The sequence below is a fragment of the Triticum aestivum genome, chromosome 4D (genome assembly GCF_018294505.1).
Source record: "Triticum aestivum cultivar Chinese Spring chromosome 4D, IWGSC CS RefSeq v2.1, whole genome shotgun sequence".
Lineage (NCBI taxonomy): Eukaryota > Viridiplantae > Streptophyta > Magnoliopsida > Poales > Poaceae > Triticum > Triticum aestivum.
In genome coordinates this window covers 4024043-4046192 of record NC_057805.1, presented here as the reverse complement: position 1 = coordinate 4046192, position 22150 = coordinate 4024043, and the positions used below count along the sequence as shown (strand labels likewise).

General features: G+C 50.0%; 1 protein-coding gene across 1 annotated transcript; it reads right to left on the bottom strand.

Moving 5' to 3' along the window:
• Positions 1–1421: 1421 nt before the first annotated feature.
• Positions 1422–20269, bottom strand: LOC123099315 (GDSL esterase/lipase At5g03610-like). The gene is made up of 5 exons (XM_044521492.1): positions 20018–20269; positions 19843–19932; position 19563; positions 1968–2090; positions 1422–1693 (listed from the first exon to the last, which is right to left on the bottom strand). Exons 1-5 carry the CDS (start codon positions 20267–20269, stop codon positions 1437–1439), a joined length of 723 nt encoding a protein of 240 aa, XP_044377427.1. The 3' UTR covers positions 1422–1436.
• Positions 20270–22150: the final 1881 nt, after the last annotated feature.

Sequence of the window (22150 nt, the reverse complement as noted above, 5' to 3'; positions counted from 1 at the left end):
CCTGTTGGCCAGCAGCTGACCGATCGGTCGGCAACTGGCTGACTGGGGCGCCCGTGACCCAGCCGCGTTGACAGCCAGCGTTGCGACGGCCCGGCCAATAGTCGGCCTGCACGTGGCCGAGTGGCCACCTGTCGCCCCGCAGTTGGCTGATAAGGCCCAGTCGGCCCGCTACTGGCTGATTAGGCTTAGTCGGTCTGCTCCTGGCTGATTGGGTAATATTTTCGAAAATAAAAATATCAGCGTAATATTTGTGCAAATTAATAAAAAATGTATTATTTAAAAAAATTTGCTGGAGCTCGGTCCCTAAAATGCCCTACTCGCGTTTAGATCACTACTTTAGTGATCTAAATGCTCTTATATTTCTTTACAGAGGGAGTAGTAGTATAATTCATGGCCGGAAAAATGCAAACTTTTTTAAAAGCCTCAAATGACTCACATTCTGCTCTTCTCATGACTCCATTTTTTCTTCATACGTTTGTATTAGACTAGCTGAATGCATATCCATGGAGATGGAACGGAATTAGCTTTCTAGCTAGGCAGTACTGAGTCGTCAATATATGTATAACTCATTAATATTCAGGAAAACATCCTTATGCCACTATCTGCATTTGCTATCGATTAATATTTTGACCACCATGGTTCAGTATGGTGCAAAATCTATAAATGTACTGAATAATTGATCGGTGAAGAGCATTGGCTTTATGGTGTCTTGACTTAATTACAGTGGTCATCTCTGCATTTTTGCAAACTAATCAGATGGCACAGTAAACTGAACCTTTAAAACCTCACATAATATTGAGATGGGCCAAAGAGGATGCAAATGAATATGTCAAGGTGGTTATCAATTATCATTGGTGCATCAACAAATCTACACAATTTAGACTGCGAGATGATTAAAATATAAGGGAGACTTGTTTCTCATTTCAAACAAAAATAGGGTGACTTGTTTCTTTTCTTGAAAAAAAGTCAGGTTGCACATGTACCTGTTTGAAGGGGGTGTGTGTGGAATTTATGCCACTTTGCTTGAAATTTTGTCATCTTGGGTTATCTCTGCATATCTATGATGCAAGCGAATTAGGTGTGATGACAGGTAAGGAGAATTTCTTATACTCGACGCAGGTAAGGAGAATTTGTGCGTCTAAGGCCACTCGGACGCAGATAAGGAGAAAAATTGATGTTTTCAATAAATCATCCAATATATACACTGCGTGGTAGCTTGTAACAGTAAAAAAAGCTAGCTTCAGTTCGTCAGTAGCTACCTTTTAAGGGCACGTTACGTGTTGGTTAGTCCTGACTGCTGGCGATGCATCCAAATGAACCATGCATATATGACCATCTTCGTTTCATGTTTGAGGCATTAAGAGTTGCCGTGTCAGGTCAGGTCAGATGGAGAGGAAGCTCTTGACGGCAGCCCTGAAGGTGCGCGCCACGGCGGCCTAGGCGGCCTGCGTCAGGTGCACGTCGTCCCAGTAGAAGTAGCGGCCGGGGTCGTCGCAGAGCGTGTACTGCCGCGTGCCGTTCTCGTCCTCCTCGCCGCAGTAGCCGTCGGGCCTGAAGCTCTCGCAGCATGGCCGCAGCGTGCTCGCGAACCTCTTGACATTGCCATCGTTGTTGTCATTGTCGAGGAGGAAGGCAGCGAAGGGGATGTGGACGTCGAGGAGGAGGAAGGTGCGGTTATTGGGGTCGAGGGTGCCTATCGCATTCATGCTCCAGCCAACTCATACAAAAGTCCGAACTTATGGAGGGAGGTGGGCAATATATTTCAACACTCCCCTCACGTCTAGGATATTTTAGTCCTTAGACGTGGGATCGATGTAGGCCGCAGAATTATTTTATTTAATACTGCGTTGGCAGGGTTTTGAACTCAAGACCTCTTGGTTCTGATACCTTATTGAATTCATGCTCCAGCAAATTCATCCAAAAATCTGAACTGATGGAGGGAGGTGGACAATATATTTCAACAGTGCCGAGGACCGACCGGAGCGCAGCGTTGTGCTGGGCAGCGCCGGCGTTGGCCAGCAGGTCGCAGCTGGTGTAATTGAGCGGGCGGGTGAAGATAGGCGTGCAGCCCATGTGGTGCAGGTTGGTCACTGTCGGTGTCAAAACCGGTGGATCTCAGGTAGGGGGTCCCGAACTGTGCGTCTAGGATCGATGGTTACAGGAGACAGGGGACACGATGTTTACCCAGGTTCGGGCCCTCTCTATAGAGGTAATACCCTACTTCCTGCTTGATTGATCTTGATGAATATGAGTATTACAAGAGTTGATCTACCACAAGATTGTAATGGCTAAAACCTAGAAGTCTAGCCTGTATGACTATGGTAATGAGTATCCGCTATCCGGACTAACCCCTCCGGTTTATATAGACACGGGGGATCTAGGGTTACATAGAGTCGGTTACATAAGAAGGACTCTTCATAGCTAGTCGCCAAGCTTGCCTTCCATGCCAAGGAGAGTCCATTCCGGACGCGGTTATAGTCTTCGGCCTTCATATCTTCACAGCATATCAGTCCGGCCCATGGACAACAGGCCGGACACCCGAGGACCCCTTAGTCCAGGACTCCCTCAGTAGCCCCCGAACCAGTCTTCAATAGCGAGGTGTCCGGCACACAAATTGTCTTCGGCATTGCAAGGCGGGTTCCTTCTTTAACAATTTCCAAGTAGTGTATTCGGCCGTAGATTCAATGTCTCCCCTCGACTTCTGCGCGTTTAATAACTTCGTCCCCCACGTGTCGAGCGAATGCGGGGGGTTAGGGTATTTTTGCAAATAACACCCTATTTAGGCCGGGAAGAGCGCCTATTTAAAGAGATCGAATCTTGGATCCATTGAACATCTCGCGGAGAAAAATCCCCAAAGACTACTAGGAGAAGACATTCCAACATGGCCAACATTCCCAGTTCCTCCTTCGACTCAGAGAGAGGCGAGTGGGAGAAGTGCTCAGTGGCCCATAGCCAATTAAAGAAGCTGCAAACGCAGGGATTCCTCCCCCCTGCAGATCTGGTCCCTATTCCAGCAGGGCAAGCCTCCCTTAACGGTGAGACCCAGGCGGAGGATTTTCCCAATCCATCCGGGGGGAACGAGTTTGTTTCGTCCCTTATCTGCTAAGGGGCGTAGGGTTTCCAATCCATCCGTTCCTCCGGGGGCTTCTGGAGTACTATGGCCTTTAGCTGCACAATTTTACCCCGGCCTCCATTTTGCACATTGCGGCCTATGTCGCGTTGTGCGAACTGTTTCTGGGCATTGAGGCCCATTTCGAACTGTGGAGAAAGTTGTTCTCCCTTGTCCCGCGCAACCACCAGGGGTCAATATTTGAAGTGGGCGGAGCCGAAGTATAGCGCGTCGCCGATACCGGATACATGTCCGGCACACCAAGGAAGGCATCCGAAGAATGGCCTTCCGAATGGTTCTATATAGAAGACGTCGCTCTTCCCGACCCAGTTCGCAGGGGTCTCCCAGAATTTGCAAGTGTTCCCCTGAAGAAACGTCACAGCTGGCGTCCCCGAAGTCTTGAAGAAGAGGACAGTGCGGAAGTTTGTCAGCTGCTGGGCAAGATAAGGATGGTTGCCCAGTCCGGTTTTACAATAGTGGAGGTAATGGCGACCTCCATAGTGCGGGGGGTTCAGCCTCTTCCATACAGAGGGCTCCCGATGTGGCACTACAATGGGGAGGTCGATGCCTCCCACTGCGGTCGGAAAGGTCCGGACACCCCCGCCGCTCTGGCCAAGGTACTGGCCGAGCTGTTCAAGGGGGAGGAAGAAGAATTTCTCCGCATGAATCGGAGAGAAGAGTACCCCATGTACAACCCTCCTAGCTCGGTGAGTCTTATCCTCTTTGCTTTTATTCACTGGGCTTTCATAGCCATCTTTAACAAATTCCCCATCCGTTTATTTTGAAACAACACTGGCAGAAGGTAACCGAGGGGCTTAGTAGCCCTGCCCCACAGCCGGAGAACCACAACCGGGAGCTTGATCCTGGGTTCGAAGAGGACCCGGATATATTCGTGGTATTCGCGGAAGGAGTGTTTTACCAGGCTAGCTATGACGGCACGGAAGTGGCCATCATTGCCGATTATCCTGGTCTTCTTCCAGCTTTCCACGTAAGTAATGAGGAGAAATCCCCCTCGAAAGAGTTTCCTCGCACTGCCTCACCCATCGCACTGTCTCATGCTTCAAAGGGGAGGCGTTCGGCACGTCATGCTACGTCGGGGATGACTCCAAGAAGAGTGGCTCCCGCGCCGAGCAAGGCCTCGAAAAGGAAGTTCAGCGAGGACAAGGCCGGTCCTTCGTCGAAGAGGTATGGATTTGAAGATATGTTTTAGCAGTCGTACCCAACCGTAATTGTTATGTTGGTCTTGTATCATGAAAAAGGTTCGCCGGACTATGTCCGGGGATTCGGCTGGTCGCACTCCCAACAACCGGGATTTAGATCCTACCGGAGGGGTGGGGTTCGCTATGGGGACAACGTTGGACTGTCCTTTGGACGAGGGTTTGGAAGACATGTCCGTTACCAACTCGGAAGTAGAGAGCGCCATGAATCATCGGCGGTGCCGGGCTGTCTTATGAGACCCCAAGCTCTCGGGAGAGGCATTCAATGCCTTCAGCTCGGCCGACGCATACATCCGAGCTGCTTGAGATGGGCTTAGAAAAGCCACAAAGCAACATTTGACAGATGTGCAAGTAAATTTTTCTTAGTCCGAAAAGGATAACCATATGCCCGTAACCCCCGACACTGGAAGCAGTTGATACAACTGATTTAAGGATCGTTGTATAACCAGGTCCTTACAGAGAAGAATGGCCGGCGAGGCCAAGAGCTGGAGCAGTGTCGGGCGCAGCTGAGCGTCGCTACCGCCGAGCTTGAAAACTTCAAGAAGGCGTCATCTGGTAACATTCCCCTCTATCGAGGAACAATAAGTGTATACTAACTGTACTAATACTGTTGCTTATCGCATAATAGGATAGCCCGATCAACTTGAAGAGAAGTTGAAGATCGCCCAAGAGGGGGGAAAGAGGCGAAAAGGCTACATGCCACAGGCGAGCGTGTGTTGACCCGAGTCAGGGACAAGAAAAACAAGCTACAGGATTCCTACACTACATTGGGTGAAGAGTTGAAAGATGTGCGAGCCCAGCTAGCCGACTCCGTGAAGGAGAACAAGAAGCTGTGGGGCGGCATATTCAGTATGTATCTGAACTATTTTTAGAGTAGTTCGGAGATAAATGGAACTGATATAGTTATGATTGCAGGTATATTGACGGGCCGTCCTGAAGAGGAGGTGTCCGGATCATCAAGTGATCTGCAGCAAGGGTTGTCGCAGTTGCATGAACATGCTCGGCTGGCGACGCGGAGTGTTGCGAAGGCCCTATGGCCATCCGTCTCCCCTCCAGGAAGTATGGAGGAGCTCGTAGAGCTATTCAAAGGAGCGCGGCGGCGTATCTGACTATGGAAGATATCGGCCTGCCGAGAGGGATGGCCATATGCCCTACGTTTCCGTTAGTTCAGCTAGGGCATAAGCACAAGAGCCAGGCAACCCAGCTTGGCCAAAACTTAAGTCATATCGATGCATATAATGGCTAAGAAAAGGTACATATGGAAAAATTCATATGTGAAGAGCTTGATGCTCGAGGAATAATAATAAAAAGCTTCTGTCCAAGGAAGCCCCTAGGTATAATGGGCATACATATTTAAATATGTATGTGTCAGGGGTATGCGGTCTAGCCGTACGAGAGCTTTAAAGCGAGCAAGAAAAAGTAATCGGAAAAGAGAGAAAAAAATAATGGAAACTACAGGGGAGAAGGAGACGAACAGGGAGTTCAGCGCTAGGCATAGAATCTTCAGAGTCTGGCCGCGTTCCAGGGGTTCGGCTCGAGGCGATCGTCTGATGCATCACGAAGATGGTACGCCCCTCCGGTGAGAACTTCATCAATTATGAATGGACCCTCCCATTTGGACTTGAGTTTGTCCTTTTTCTTCTCCGGCAGGCGTAGAACGAGTTCGCCAACGTTGTAAGTCTTGGCCCGTACTTCTCTGCTTTGATATCTTCGAGCCTGTTGTTGGTAAAATGCTGAACGGGCTTCGGCGACATCGCACACCTCCTCCAGGGCATCTAAGCTGTCCTGCCGATCAAGCTCGGCTTCTCTCTCTTCGTACATACGCACTCGAGGTGAGTCGTGGATAGTATCGCAGGGCAATACATCCTCCGCGTCGTACACCATGAAGAAAGGTGTGTATCCTGTAGTACGGTTGGGCGTGGTCCGCAGCCCCCAGGGTACGAAGTCGAGCTCCTCCACCCAGTGCTTGTCTGATTCTTTCAAAGACCGCACTAGTCTGGCCTTGATGCCGCTCATAATAAGACCATTGGCTCGTTCGACTTGATCGTTGGTTTGCGGGTGATAGACGGAGGCGTAATCGAGTTTAATGCCAAGATTAGTACACCAGGTTTTTACCTCGTCGGCTGTGAAATTAGAGCCATTGTCGGTGATGATGCTGTGCGGGACACCATAATGGTGCACCACAACGGATATGAATTCTATCACCGGGCCGGACTCAGCCGTTTTGACCGGTTTAGCCTCTATCCACTTAGTGAATTTGTCCACCATGACCAGCAAATACTTTTTCTTATGGCTTCCCCCTTTAAGGGGTCCAACCATATCCAGTCCCCAGACCGCGAAAGGCCAAGTAATGGGGATGGTTTGTAAGGCATTTGGGGGCATATGGCTTTGGTTGGCGAAGAGTTGGCATCCGACGCAGCGTTGGACAAGGTCCTGCGCGTCTGCTCGGGCTGTCGGCCAATAAAACTCAGTACGCAATGCCTTGCTCACAAGGGCCCGAGCTGCGGCATGGTGTCCGCCGAGACCAGCGTGAATTTTTGCTAAAAGCTGCCGCCCCTCTTCTTCGGAGATACATCTTTGAAGTACTCCGATAGTACTTTTCTTGTAGAGCTCTCCGTCGTGAACCTTGTAGGCCTTCGAACGCCGGACAATGCGGCGAGCCTCATTCTGGTCTTCGGGAAGCTCCTTCCTATTAATGTAGGACAAGAAAGGTTGGTCCATGGGGCAATGACTGCCATAATGAGATGGGCTCACGGTGTTATTTCGGTGGCTGAGCCCCCGATACTATCGGTGTGTTCGGGATTTGGTGTTGTATTCGGATCTGGACTGTTGTTGCCGCCCTCCCCTTGCCACACCACGGATGGCTTGAAAATCCTTTCCAGGAAGATGTTAGGTGGGACGGGGTCGCGCTTAGCGCCAATGCGAGCAAGGACGTCCGCCGCCTGGTTACTTTCTTGGGCGACGTGATGGAATTCAAGACCCTCGAACCGGGCCGACATTTTTAAGACGGCGTTACGATAAGCTACCATCTTTGGATCTTTGGCATCAAAGTCTTCGTTTATTTGAGATATTGCGAGGTTTGAATCCCCGTGTACCTCTGGGCGTTGTATGCCCATAGATACGGCCATCCGAAGACCATGCAATAGGGCCTCGTATTCGGCCGCGTTGTTGGAGTCTATGAATAGTATTTGGAGTACATATTGGACGACGTGTCCAGTGGGGGATGTTAACACGACTCCCGCTCCTAGCCCCGCCAGCATTTTGGAGCCGTCAAAATACATAACCCAGTTGGAATATGCGCCGTACTCTTTAGGGAGTTTGGCCTCTGCCCATTCGGCGACGAAGTCAGCCAGCACTTGGGATTTGATGGCTCGTCATGGCTTGTGTGTTATATCAAATGGAAGTAGCTCTACGGCCCATTTGGCGATCCGTCCCATGGCATCGCGGTTGTTTATTATGTCATTGAGTGGGACTTCAGAGGCCACCGTGATTGAACACTCCTGGAAGTAGTGCCGTAGCTTTCGGGATGCCATGAAGACCGCATATGCTATCTTTTGGTAATGGGGGTACCGGGATTTGCATGGTATGAGGACAGTAGATACGTAGTATACTGGTTTTTGGAGCAAAAACTTGTGTCCGTCCTGTTCTCGTTCGACGACGAGCATGACGCTCACCACCTGATGTGTTGCCCATATGTATAGCAACATGGGTTCGCCGGCGTTTGGTGCGGCCAGGATTGGGTTGCTTGCTAGGAGGGCCTTTATTCCCTCCAGTCCGGCAGTCGTCGCGTCTGACCATACGAAGTTATCGGTGCGCCGTAAGAGGCGATAGAGTGGTAGCGCCTTTTCTCCTAATCTGGAGATAAAGCGACTTAATGTTGCCACGCAACCAGCTAGTTTTTGGACTTGTTTGAGTCTGTTGGTGTAGCCAACTGTGACAGAGCTCGGATTTTAGCTGGATTTGCTTCTATTCCTCTATTGGAAACGATGAAGCCCAGCAGTTTTCCAGCGGGGACGCCAAAGACACACTTTTCCGGGTTGAGTTTAATGTCATACACACGGAGGTTGTCGAATGTAAGACGTAAGTTGTCTATTAGTGTTTCGACGTGCCTGGTTTTGATGACGACGTCATTGACGTAAGCTTCTACTGTCTTGCTGATCCGCTTCTCCAGGCATGTTTGAATCATGCGTTGATATGTGGCACCGGCGTTCTTGAGCCCAAAAGGCATGTTGTTGAAGCAGAATGGCCCATATGGAGTAATAAACGTTGTTGCAGCTTGATCGGACTCCTTCATTTTGATTTGATGGTATCCAGAATATGCATCGAGGAAACACAGTGAGTCGTGTCCTGCGGTGGCGTCAATGATTTGATCAATGCGGGGGAGGGGGAAGGGATCCTTAGGGCAGGACTTGTTGAGGTCTTTGAAATCGACACACAGGTGCCAGGATTTGTAATTCTTTGGTACCGTCACCAGGTTTGCCAGCCAGTCCAGATGTTTGATTTCTCTAATGAATCCGGCTTCGATAAGCTTGGCCAGCTCCTCCCCCATGGCTTGTCGCTTGGCTTCGGAGAAGCGCCGCAGTGTTTGCTTGACCGGTTTAAATCCCTTTAATATATTGAGGCTATGTTCGGCCAGCTTCCGTGGGATCCCTGGCATATCTGAAGGGTGCCAGGCGAATATGTCCCAGTTTTCGCTCAGGAATTCTCGTAGCGCGGCGTCAGCTGTTGGGTTTAGTTGTGCTCCGATAGATGATGTTTTCTTGGGGTCCGTTGGGTGGACCTGAAATTTGACTATTTCTTCTGCTGGTTTGAAGGAGGTGGATTTGGGGCGTTTGTCGAGGACCACATCATCTCTGTCCACCGTGGAGCGTAGTGCGGTTAATTCTTCGGCCGCGAGGGCTTCGGATAGTGCCTCAAGGGCGAGGGATGCTGTTTTGTTTTCCGCGCGGAGTGCTACGTCCGGATCACTGACGAGAGTGATTATACCGTTTGGTCTGGGCATTTTGAGCTTCATATACCCGTAATGAGGTATGGCTTGGAAGCATGTAAAAGCGACCCACCCCAATAGGGCGTGGTATCCGCTGCTGAAAGGGGCCACTTGGAAAGTGATTTCTTCGGACCGATAATTTTCTGGCGTGCCGAATACCACGTCAAGTGTGGTTTTTCCCGCGCATCGCGCCTCCTGACTGGGAATGATTCCTCGGAAGGTTGTGCTACTTTGCTTGATACGGCTCCTGTCTATTTCCATTTTGTGGAGTGTGTCCTCGTAAATGAGGTTTAGTCCGCTGCCGCCGTCCATGAGGACCTTGGTAAGTCGAAACCCGTCCACGATGGGACTGAGGACTAATGCGGCTGGCACTCGGACTGTCCTGTACTTCGGCTCGTCACCGTCATTGAATGTTATGGCCGTGTCATTCGAAGGGTTTATTGCAGCGAGTTGGCAGACTTCGGCGAGGTCGCGAAGTGCTCTTTTGTGTCTGTTGTTTGAAGCGAATGTCTCGAAGACCGTCAATACTCTTGTGTCGTCGTTTTCTAGAGGGTGTTGTTCTGGGGCGTCCTTGATAAGGATGTCCTCGCCGCTCTTGGCTACCTGCCGGAGTATCCAACAAGCTCTAAGGCTGTGGGTTGCCACGGTATCTGGCGTCGTGTGTATTTTGCATTGGCCATCAAGCCATCCCTCCAGAACCGTGTCGTGCCATGTAATGGGTTTATATTTCTTAACTATTGGACTGGGCGTGCTGCGGGGGTGCACCCTCTTCGCCTGTGGGAGGAGTTTAGTTGGGACCGATGGTTCCCAGCAAGCTGCGTGAGTTTTCCAGGCGCTTTCCAGCGTGCTGTACTTCTGTACGATAGTTGCTAAGTCAGCGAACTTCAGTATGCGGCGGCGATTGATGGCGTTGAGGATTCCTTCGTCCGCGCAATTGCTGCGGAATGCTGATATCGCGTCCTCGTCGCGGCAATCTTTTACCATGTCTTTGACAAGGAGGAATCTGGCCCAGAAGTGGTGAACCGTTTCCTGAGACTGCTGTTTTACGCTCATAAGGGCATCTATTGTGACAGCCTGGATTTTGCCTTCTCTCTTTTTACCGGACTTGCCTTCTCTCTCTTTCCGGACTTGGTTTTCATCGTGGTTTTTGCCCTGATTTGATTTGGATTTTTTTTGGCGACTGGATTTGATTTGGATTATTGGATCAATTCAAATGGACTTGTCACTTGGGCATATCCTTGGCTTTCACCCAAGTGACCTATCTACCTTATTCTTCCCACAAATTCCCAAAATAATAAAATGAATATTTTTCCTAAAGGAAAATATTCATTTTTCTCTCTTAAGCTCATTTCAGAACTTTGTGCTCCAAAGCAACCCCAATTTTTCTTGCTCAGAAAAATCTGAGATGATTCCTAAATATTCTTAGGACCATGGCACATCTTCCCACGCAAAAATATTGCATCACTTTTTGTAATATTTTTGCTGTAGAAAATCTTTTCACTTGTGGACCACAAATGCACTTTGTACAGCCTAATGGCCTTGAGATTTTTCCTTGACCTTTTGGCCTTGAGATTTCTTGAGCTTAAAGACCTTCCTAAGAAACCCTAAACCCCAGGAGATTAGCCCTAATGGCCTTCTAGAAGGTGGCCAAACTTGGCGACCAAGTTTCTGACCAGAAACTTGCCAGCTTGGTAGAGTCGCGTCTGGTCGGCCTGGGTATGATCCATCACCTCTTCTAGACGTAACACTGCACGGTCGAGCTCGTAGACAAGGTTTGGCCGCTCCTGGCCGTCGTTTCGGCCATGTCAGCTTGGTGACCGCGTGAGGACACGGCGCCTGGCAGCATCTCGACGCGCTCTGGCTGGCGCTTTGTGTTCTGTTTCGCGCGTGTGCATGCAAGCACTCGCCTCCGACTGCCGCAACGTGCCACAACCCTCGACCCATCACCCACGACCCCTCCCTGGTGCTCGCCGACGCCGGAGCCGCCGCAGCAAGCCCGGTTAAGTCGCGGCCAAAACGGCACAGTGCGCGCGTGTGCTTGTCCCCATCTCAAACCGCCTCTTGTGCTCGTCCGCGAGCGTGGGCAAGCGCCGGCGTTGACGCTGCACCCTGTCCCCTCGCGTTGGAGCCTCTCATCGACGTTCGCCGCGTGTCCAGAGCGCTCCAGCGGCGACACGTCCCCCCCCCCTCTGCTCCGGCTATATAAAGCCACCCCGCCTCCCTTGCTAGCCACGCACCACTCCACCCCACCTCCACGAACACGTAGATGAGCAGAAGCCTGGTCGGGCAGGCCTCTGGCCGTCGCCCCGACCCGAGGACTCCGGCGGTCCCCGCAGGCCATCTGCCGCTCTGCAGGGCCTCTCGAGCTCAAGCAGCTGCTTGGGCAGAGCCTTGGTGGTCTGCTGGAGCTGCCTGGAGCCCGCCAAGCCCTCGGAGCTGCCTCTAGCCACCGTCTTCCACCTCTCAGGCGAACCCCGTCCACCACCGAAGCTTGCGAGCTCGACTGCGACCAGCTCCATCCACCTTTCGCCAAGCCACGGGTACGGGCAGGTGCGCCGCGAGCCCCGCTTCCGATCTATCCCTCTAGCCTAGCCCCAAACCCCCTCGTCGCCGGCATGAGCTCCGGCGAAGCATCGACTCCCCTCTGATCTCGATCCCCTTCCCTCTCTCCTGACTGGTGGGGCCCAGTGTCAGCCTCACCACTCGCGCCCAAAGTAGTATGAGTGGAGGCGCACTCCCACTTTACGCGTTCGACGTCACCCCCCCCCACCCGGATTTTCGATCTATTCAAATTGAATTCAGAAATTTGACTAAACTTTGACCAGCCACCATTTCTAAACCATAAGTGCAAATGAATTGATTCTTTTTGCATTGTATTTGTTACAGAAAGCTCTAGCAGCACACCAAAAGGTGGATTTTTCCTTGCTGTCTAGAATTTCTGGTGATTTTCAAAACGTGTTTTGACATTTATTTTTGTGGTTTTAAAATATTTTCAGCAGGAGGATCTTGCCTTGAAGCTAACCAGGAGGAGTATGACCCTCCTCTGCACTAAGGCAAGCCACAACATCATTTGGATGGTGTTATTTCAATATCTATGATTTTCTACTTGAATATGAGTCTTTATTTGCATTTAAAATTTGATAAATTAATATGGTTAATTGCTAGTTGTTTTATGATGCTTGATATGCTTGTTTTAGCTTCTGGTTGAGTTCATAGAATTGTTTGGCTAAGTAGAGTAAGATTTTGCACTAGATATTTTGTTATGGAAAGTTATGGTAGCTATTTTTGCTAGTAATAGTTTTCAACTAAATGATGAACTAATAAAAATGTTGTTTGTAGATAAAAATGAGTTATAACCAGAGAAGTTTCTGATCTTAGTATTGCAAGATAGTTATGTTGCTTGTTTTGATCCATGCTTAAGAGTTGCTTGCTCTGTGTGACGAGTAGTTGCATGATTTCCGGTATGATGCCATGTTAGTAATAAAAAGTTTTTCTGAAAGTTATTACTTGATTAAGTTCAACCTGAATATGATGTTGATCACATCATGGTGCCACTGAATCGGGTTTTTAATTCAGTGCGACCACATTTACCTAATGGGAAGGTCTTGATTCGGTCCTTTGTCGTGGCTCTCACCGGTGCCTCCCGCGAGGGAAGGTTATGGGCGTGCATACCCTGGCCCGGTAGGCAGACATAACCTTGTGTGCTCGTTTTGTTTTTATGGTACCTTGTCCCCGTTTGGGACCGTTTTGCCACGACGGTGGCCGTTGGTGTCTTTGGTAGACATGGGGCCACCCAAGACCTAGCCCTGAGAGGGAGATGGTCGGAGTGGCCGGGGAGAGTGCATGGCAAAGGGAGGGTTTCGTCGGAATACTTTGGTCCACCCGAATGGGAGTACGAGGCCAGGTATTCCGTAGTGTGGGTAAAGTGCGCTACCTCTGCAGAGTGTATTTAATCTATCGATAGCCGCGCCCTCGGTTATGGGCAAGACTTGGGAGTAAGTCACACCATGGATCAACTTTTATGATTAATCTTGCAAACTAGTAATTGTTGTGATGCATTGTTTCGTGGTGAACCTTGAACACTCGAGGTGTTCATGAGTGATTGGTTTCAGGTGTGACCCCGGTGTGGTCACCGTTTGGTTACGAGGTAACCGTCTGGTAAGCGAGTCCGTGTGACTCGGTGCGCTGTTTGGTTGCTTTGCATAGCTTTGCATTTGTAGTAATTTCTTGCATTAATTTAACTTGATTAATTATCATGATATTGTCTGTCATCGTGCTTATGTTTGTTGTGAGCTTGCAAGTACATTCAATGTACTGACCTGGCGTGTCATGCCAGCTTTCAGGCAAGTTGATTCGCATCGGAGCGCATCTCGTGTCTAGGCCGTGTCCACGTCGGTGTCCCTGTGCCATGGAGTTCCGGTACGTCGTTCTTCCGCTGCCGCGTAGTTTCGTGTGATCGAGGCCCCGGCCATGTTCATTAAATACTGTACATACTGTCCAGCAGCACCGTGTGTGCCGCTTGGCCTCGAATCTCGATGTAATATCAGACCTTTGTACCATGCTAGTATCAATAAAGCGGTTATTTCTGTACCATGTTGTTGTGTATTGCCAGAAGACTCGATCTCTGGGCTGGCAATGTAGGGTAAACCGGTTGCTCTGAGCCGGGGTGCCGCAACGCTTGGTATCAGAGCCGCGCTGATTGTAGGACACGCTAGACCAGTAGTGCGTTAGTAAAACGGTAGATAGTTTCGTTTGAGTGCCAGTAGACATATGAATTGGTTGTTGCATTGCATGCATGACTTATTGTAGTTATTACTAACCGTATGGTTTGTGAGTGTAGATGGCACCAGTACCGATCTTGTACCATCCTGAGCCAGCTCCGTGCACATCGCCGCACCTGCTTCAGAACGTGTGGCGACGACTCTATCTAGAGGGTGATGATCCAGAGTATCAGGTGTATCGCGACGATCTGGCCGGTGCATTGTATGAGTATTATGCTGAGGTCACTCTACACCACAGTTCCCCATCCGGCGCTTACACTCGTTCGTCTAAGGGTGGTCTTGCTTCTATGCCATCTCAGGCGGTTCAGTTTGCTGCTATCGAGGCTCTTGTAGACTTGCGCTACAATGAGGTTCGCATGCACACCCATCCTGGACTTTTCTTCTACCCATCTCTGCACGAGAATGGGCGTATCCGCTTTCCTTTGATTAATCCGGCGTGCGATCGTCCCACTAGCCACCTTGCATGCTACATCACCACTAGCTATCTCCTTAACTACGAGTTAGCTCAGGAGCTCTCACGCGCTCGCGCCGCTCTCGCTGCTGCTCATATAAGGAACCCTCTTCCCACTGTCATCTACACTTCTGCTCCTCCCACCTCCGTTCCTACGACGACCTTGCAGGGTACCGTTAACCCTTTGACAGTGAACCCTCGCAGCGCTCCTGCTGCATGGTCTTCTCTTGTCGCTACTCCTGCCGCTCCTATGCTGAGATCCCATCCCCCGCCTGCCCCTGAGGGAGAGCCCTCAAGGCAGTGCCAGCGCACCTCTCTTCACCCGGAGGTCTCTAATATCAGTTCAGGATCTGGGTCCGGCTCAGGAGACGAGCCTGCAACAGCACCATCCGAGCAGTAGATCGTTAGAGTATCGTGGTAGTCATGAGCATGATGTATGGTTGTAATCGCACTTGTCATGATGCGTAGTTTCATGTACGAGGGTAGTAGACCCATTGCGATGTTTATTTTCATGTTGGGACTATGTATGATTATGTTGGACTCTTTTTCTACTTGGTTTTATCCGCTGCTTTCTTCTAGGATTTGTCATTGGTTTTTCCCCCATTTTGGAATTTTCTCATCATGGTTGCTATGTATTGGGAAAACGAAAAATAGGATGCCGCGTGGAGGCAGCAGCAGTCAAGCTGGTGAGGATGTCCCTGTCCGTCGTTCCGCAAGACAGGAAGGACATTCCCCTGAACCATACCAGCCACCTCCGCCTCCACCCCCACAACCGCCTTCCACCGAGCAAATCCTGTGAATGTTTGAAGAAAGAAGGAGCAACGATCTGCTGGAAATACTGAAAAGTGTACAAGTTATGGTTGGGCAGAATGGAAACCAGAATGGCCATCATTCCAAGCTATCAGATTTTCAGCGAACCAAGCCTCCCAGTTTCAGCCATGCTACTGATCCTTTGGACGCCGACGACTGGCTAAGGACTATTGAAAGAAAACTGGAAATTGCTCGCACAGACGACGGAGACAAGGTTCCCTTCGCAATGCATTATCTCGAAGGAGCTGCCGCTATATGGTGGGATAATGCCAAAGCAATATGGCCTGCCGACGAGGAAATTACTTGGACAAAATTCAAGGATCATTTCCGCAAATATCATATTCCCACCGGAGTCATGAAAATCAAGCAACACGAATTTCTCGCTCTCACTCAAGGCAGCATGACCGTCGCCGAGTATCTGAATAAATTCAACCATCTGGCCCACTATTCTCTCCACGATGTGGCCACAGAAGAGCGGAAGATCGACCGATTCCTTGGGGGCCTACATCAACATCTCCGGTGCACTCTCAGTATGTTTGATTTCCCGGACTTCCTGACTCTGGTGAACAAGGCCCTCATCGCCGAGAGGGAACACAACGACGCCTGGCAGCGTCTCGACGCGCTCTGGCTGGTGCTTTGTGTTCTGTTTCGCGCGTGTGCATGCAAGCGCTCTCCTCCGACTTCCGCAACGTGCCACAACCCTCGACCCATGACCCCTCCCTGGCGCTCGCCGACGCCGGAGCCGCCGCAGCAAGCCCGGTCAAGTCGCGGCCAAACGGCACAGTGCGCGCGTGTGCTTGTCCACATCTCAAACCGCCTCCTGTGCTCGTCCGCGAGCGTGGGCAAGCGCCGGCGTTGACGCTGCACCCTGTCCCCTCGCATTGGAGCCTCTCGTCGACGTTTGCCGCGTGTCCAGAGCGCTCCGGCGGCGACACGTCTCCCCCCGTCTGCTCCGGCTATATAAAGCCACACCGCCTCCATTGCTAGCCACGCACCACTCCACACCACCTCCATGAACACGTAGATGAGCAGAAGCCCGGTCGGGCAGGCCTCTGGCCGTCGCCCCGACCCAGGACTCCGGTGATCCCCGCAGGCCAGCTGTCGCTCTCCAGGGGCTCTGGAACTCAAGCAGCTACTTGGGCAGGGCCTTGGTGGTTGCTGGAGCTGCCTGGACCCCGCCAAGCCCTCGGAGCTGCCTCTAGCCACCGTCTTCCACCTCTCCGGCGAACCCCGTCCGCCACCGAAGCTTGCGAGCTCGACTGCGACCAGCTCCGTCCACCTTTCGCCAAGCCACGGGTACGGGCAGGTGCGCCGCGAGCCCCGCTTCCGATCTATCCCACTACCCTAGCCCCAAACCCCCTCGTTGCCGGCATGCACTCCGGCGAAGCACCGCCTCCCCTCTGATCTCGATCCCCTTCCCTCTCTCCTGACTGGTGGGGCCCAGTGTCAGCCTCACCACTCGCGCCCGAAGCAGTACGAGTGGAGGCGCACTCTCAGTTTACGCCTCCGACGTCACCCCCCCCCCCCCAGGATTTTCTATTTATTCAAATTTAATTCAAAAATTTGACTAAACTTTGACCAGCCGCCATTTCTAAACCATAAGTGCAAATGAATTGATTCTTTTTGCATTGTCTTTGTTACAGAAAGCTCTAGCAGCACACCAAAAGGTGGATTTTTCCTTGCTGTCTAGAATTTCTGGTGATTTTCAGAATGTGTTTTGACATTTATTTTTGTGGTTTTAAAATATTTTCAGAAGGTGGATCTTGCCTTGAAGCTAACCAGGAGGAGTGTGACCCTCCTCTGCACTAAGGCAAGCCACATCATCATTTGGATGGTGTTATTTCAATATCTATGATTTTCTACTTGAATATGAGTCTTTATTTGCATTTAAAATTTGATAAATTAATATGGTTAATTGCTAGTTGTTTTATGATGCTTGATATGCTTGTTTTAGCTTCTGGTCGAGTTCATAGAATTGTTTGGCTAAGTAGAGTAAGATTTTGCACTGGATATTTTGTTATGGAAAGTTATGGTAGCTATTTTTGCTAGTAATAGTTTTTAACTAAATAATGAACTAATAAAAATGTTGTCTGTAGATAAAAATGAGTTATAACCAGAGAAGTTTCTGATCGTAGTATTGCAAGATAGTTATGTTGCTTGTTTTGATCCATGCTTAAGAGTTGCTTGCTCTGTGTGATGACTAGTTGCATGATTTCTGGTATGATGGCATGTTAGTAATAAAAAGTTTTTCTGACAGTTATTACTTGATTAAGTTCAACCTGAATATGATGTTGATCACATCATGGTGCCACTGAATCGGATTTTTAATTCAGTGCGACCACATTTACCTAATGGAAAGGTCTTGATTCGGTCCTTTGTCGTGGCTCTCACCGGTGCCTCCCGCGAGGGAAGGTTATGGGCGTGCATACCCTGGCCCGGTAGGCAGACATAACCTTGTGTGCTCGTTTTGTTTTTATGGTACCTTGTCCCCGTTTGGGACCGTTTTGCCACAACGGTGGCCGTTGGTGTCTTTGGTAGACACGGGGCCACCCAAGACCTAGCCCTGAGAGGGAGATGGTCGGAGTGGCCGGGGAGAGTGCATGGCAAAGGGAGGGCTTCGTCGGAATACTTTGGTCCACCCGAATGGGAGTACGAGGCCAGGTATTCTGTAGTGTGGGTAAAGTGCGCTACCTCTGCAGAGTGTATTTAATCTATCGATAGCCGCGCCCTCGGTTATGGGCAAGACTCGGGAGTAAGTCACACCATGGATCAACTTTTATAAATAAACTTGCAAACTAGTAATTGTTGCGATGCATTGTTTCGTGGTGAACCTTGAACACTCGAGGTGTTCATGAGTGATTGGTTTCAGGTGTGACCCCGGTGTGGTCACCGTTTGGTTACGAGGTAACCGTCTGGTAAGCGAGTCCGTGTGACTCGGTGCGCTGTTTGATTGCTTTGCATAGCTTTGCATTTGTAGTAATTTCTTGCATTAATTTAACTTGATTAATTATCATGATATTGTCTGTCATCGTGCTTATGTTTGTTGTGAGCTTGCAAGTACATTCAATGTACTAACCTGGCGTGTCATACCAGCTTTCAGGCAAGTTGATTTTCATCGGAGCGCATCTCTTGTCTAGGCCTTGTCCACGTCGGTGTCCCTGTGCCATGGAGTTCCGGTACGTCGTTCTTCCGCTGCCGCGTAGTTTCGCGTGATCGAGGCCCCAGCCATGTTCATTAAATAATGTACATACTGTCCAGCAGCACCGTGTGTGCCGCTTGGCCTCGAAACTCGATGTAATATCAGACCTTTGTACCACGCTAGTATCATTAAAGCGGTTATTTCTGTACCATGTTGTTGTGTATTGCCAGAAGACTCGATCTCTAGGCTGGCAATGCAGGGTAAACCGGTTGCTCTGAGCTGGGGTGCCACATCTATGTCCGGGTGGGTGGGTGGAATTAAATCCGAACCCTGACCTGAACGATTATCCGGAGTCTGAAGACCTTCCGGACTCAACAGTCCGGGTTCCGGAGTATCTTCTGATTGTTTCGGACTGCCGTCCGATTCTATGTTCGGACGGCTGGTCGCATCCTTTCGCTGGTGAGTATCCGGCTCTTCTTGATCGGCGATCCGAACATAGTCTGTCTTCGATATACAAGAAGACTCGCCGTCCTGCTCCTCGACTACCGCTATCTGGTGGGTGACCAGTGGAGTTTTGATTTCTCCTTGATCGGTTTTAGGCCCGATCTGATCGTAATCTGTGGCGATTCCCAAAGCGGTGACGCGATCTAGGATTTCGTTCAAGGACGAGAACTCTGTCGGATCTATCTGCTTGGAGTGCTCGGAGTTGATGCGAAGGGGGTTTTCGATGGCCCAAGAGGTCCTAGTCGGCTCAACGGCCGAACGGGCGATCATAGTAAATCCGCCCAGCCGGAGGGTTTGGCCTGGGGCTAGAGCTCCCCCGGAGGTGTTGTTGTCTTTAAGGACGAGGCGAGACATCGAGCCTTTCGTCGACGTCACAGAAGAACTCTCAATGAAAGCACCAATGTCAGTGTCAAAACCGGTGGATCTCGGGTAGGGGGTCCCGAACTGTGCGTCTAGCGGTTCGGGCCCTCTCTATGGAGGTAATACTCTACTTCCTGCTTGATTAATCTTGATGAATATGAGTATTACAAGAGTTGATCTACCACGAGATCGTAATGGCTAAACCCTAGAAGTCTAGCCTGTATGACTATGGTAATGAGTATCCGCTATCCGGACTAACCCCTCCGGTTTATATAGACACCGGGGGGATCTAGGGTTACATAGAGTCGGTTAGATAAGAAGGAGTCTTCATAGCTGATCGCCAAGCTTGCCTTCCACGCCAAGGAGAGTCCAATCCGAACACGGTTATAGTCTCAGCCTTCATGTCTTCACAGCCCATCAGTCTGGCCCATGGACAACAGGCGGGACGCCAAAAAACCCCTTAGTCCAGGACTCCCGCTGTCACCACCACCCTGCGCATCCCCACCTCGTTGCGCAGCCGCCGGAGCTGCTCCCGGAGCTCCCGCACCACCGTCGGGATGTAAGCGATCGCCGCCTACACAGGGAGAGCATTACAATACTCAGTCAGTCAGTCGGTCGGTCATGGGTAAGGTTTGTTGGATTGCATGGTGACCACATACGCTGGTGCCGTTGTCCTTGTCGGCAGCGTAGGCGTAGTCATTGCCCGAGACGACGACGAGCACAGTACGCTTGCTGCAGTCCCGCTGCTGGCTGTGGTGCATGGCCTGGAAGAGGTCGATCTGCGGGCTGATGTTGCGCTGGAAGTTGCCGGTGTCGAGCACCCCGACACCGCTGACGGCGAAGTTCATGCTGCGCGCGAGCGCCTCCTGCGACGCCCGCTGCCGCGCCTTGTAGGCCACCGGCGTCCGCATCCCCAACGCCGAAGCTGTACTCACATGCATATGTCGCGTCAGACCAAAATAGTTAAGTAGAAACACTACGTTGGTGACAGTACAAAACAGCCATCTGAAACATAGATTAGTGATGGTCTCATGGTGTAGTATAAACCATTTGCCTATACGACAGTTACCTGAAAATTTCATGCGACTCGGTCACTTTCATCAGGATCACCAGATCTTCATCGAACGGTCAAAAATAAAAGGGTCCTGATAACGCCCACACGTGTGGCATACTAGACGTTCGGTCACACACTATGTGTGGTGTGAGTAAGAGGCAGCCCACAAGAGTTGTGTGTGGGCGAACATTAGAATTGTTCACACGTGTGGGCGCAGCTACTTCGTGTCACACGCCCAACAAGTATTACTCATCCTCACTCCGCGCCTGTGGCACGAAGCAAATATGCCCACACGTCCTGACGCGGCTACGTTAGGTACCCGCGGGATGACGATTTAGTTGTCATCCGGAATGGCAGATGTAATTATGCGGGATGACAAATGCAGTTGTAAAAGCATAGCAACTCTCTCTGTTTTGGTTAACTATAGTTACCATGTCTAATTTATGGTAGTAGCCGCGTGTATGCAAACCATAGTTGCCGTGTGTGATTAACTACTTGCCACATATGTTCAAACAATAGTTGCCATGTGTGTTTACCTAGTTTCCAGGTGTGGTCCAACCATAGTTGCCATGTATGGTTAATCATAGTTGACATGTGTGTTTACTCTGGTTGCTACGCACGCGCAACTGCAGTTGTCGTCTAGCAACGAATCATAGTTGCCATGTGTGTTTACCTAGTTGCCACGTACGCGCAACTGCAGTTATCATCCAACAACGTACGAGTGTCGTGTCGGGGAAAAGTAGTTTGCCCACACGCGCGCGGACTAGGTGGTGGTTGTGTGCGCAACCGGCAAACCACGTGCTGCGGGGCGTGTGGGTAAACTCTTCAATGCGCACACACGCGATGATGCCAACGTGGCACTCAGATTCTTACAGATTCCTTTAGGATTCATGCAAAACAGAATCAACATGGATCAAGGCGTTTGGGCGATGTGCAAACATGTCACACGTGTGGGCGTTACCATTATGGAGATGGACCGATTTATCTCTTTTATGGTATTTTACCTAGGAGAGAGGAGTAGGTCCTAGGTATTAAGAACAACTAGTTAGTGTTGATTATGACTTTGATGATGATGAGAAGTTGTTATTATGTGGTACAATGTGTTAGAGTTGATGATGTATTATGATGATAAGTTGTTAATGATATTATGATGATGATGATGATGAGTTATTATATCATTGGTTCAAAGAACCGCGGATTAGTTTCCAGTGGATGGATCCAAACTGACCAAGTCACGCTAATCCATGACTTGGTCACTTCAGATCCATTCACTTGAAACTAATCCACGGTTCTTTCGCCCGATGATATAATAACTCATTATGATGCAAAAATAATCTCTAAATTGATAATGTATGAAAACTTGTATAATGATGTATGAATATGACATAAAACAGAAAAGAAATAGAATAATAATAGTAGTAGCGCGTATAGAGAGGCACTCTGCTAGTAGCTACCAGTAGCGCGTTCTAGAAGAAGCGCTACTTCTAAGTAGGTATATCAGTAGCGCGGCAGACCCACGCTACTGCTAACATTTAGCTGTAGTGCCGTAGCAGTAGCGCGGACAACAATGAAGAGGATAAATCATTATTAGTGAGCTTCTTTTAGAAGCGGTCTTCAATAGTTTTGTTTTCCTTATTAGTGAGCTTACTGTGGGATTCCAAGGTACGTAAACGTAAGTATCTCACCTCACGTCCGAATAGTTGGTTGGACCGACTCTTCTTCCCTATGGCCTGACAAA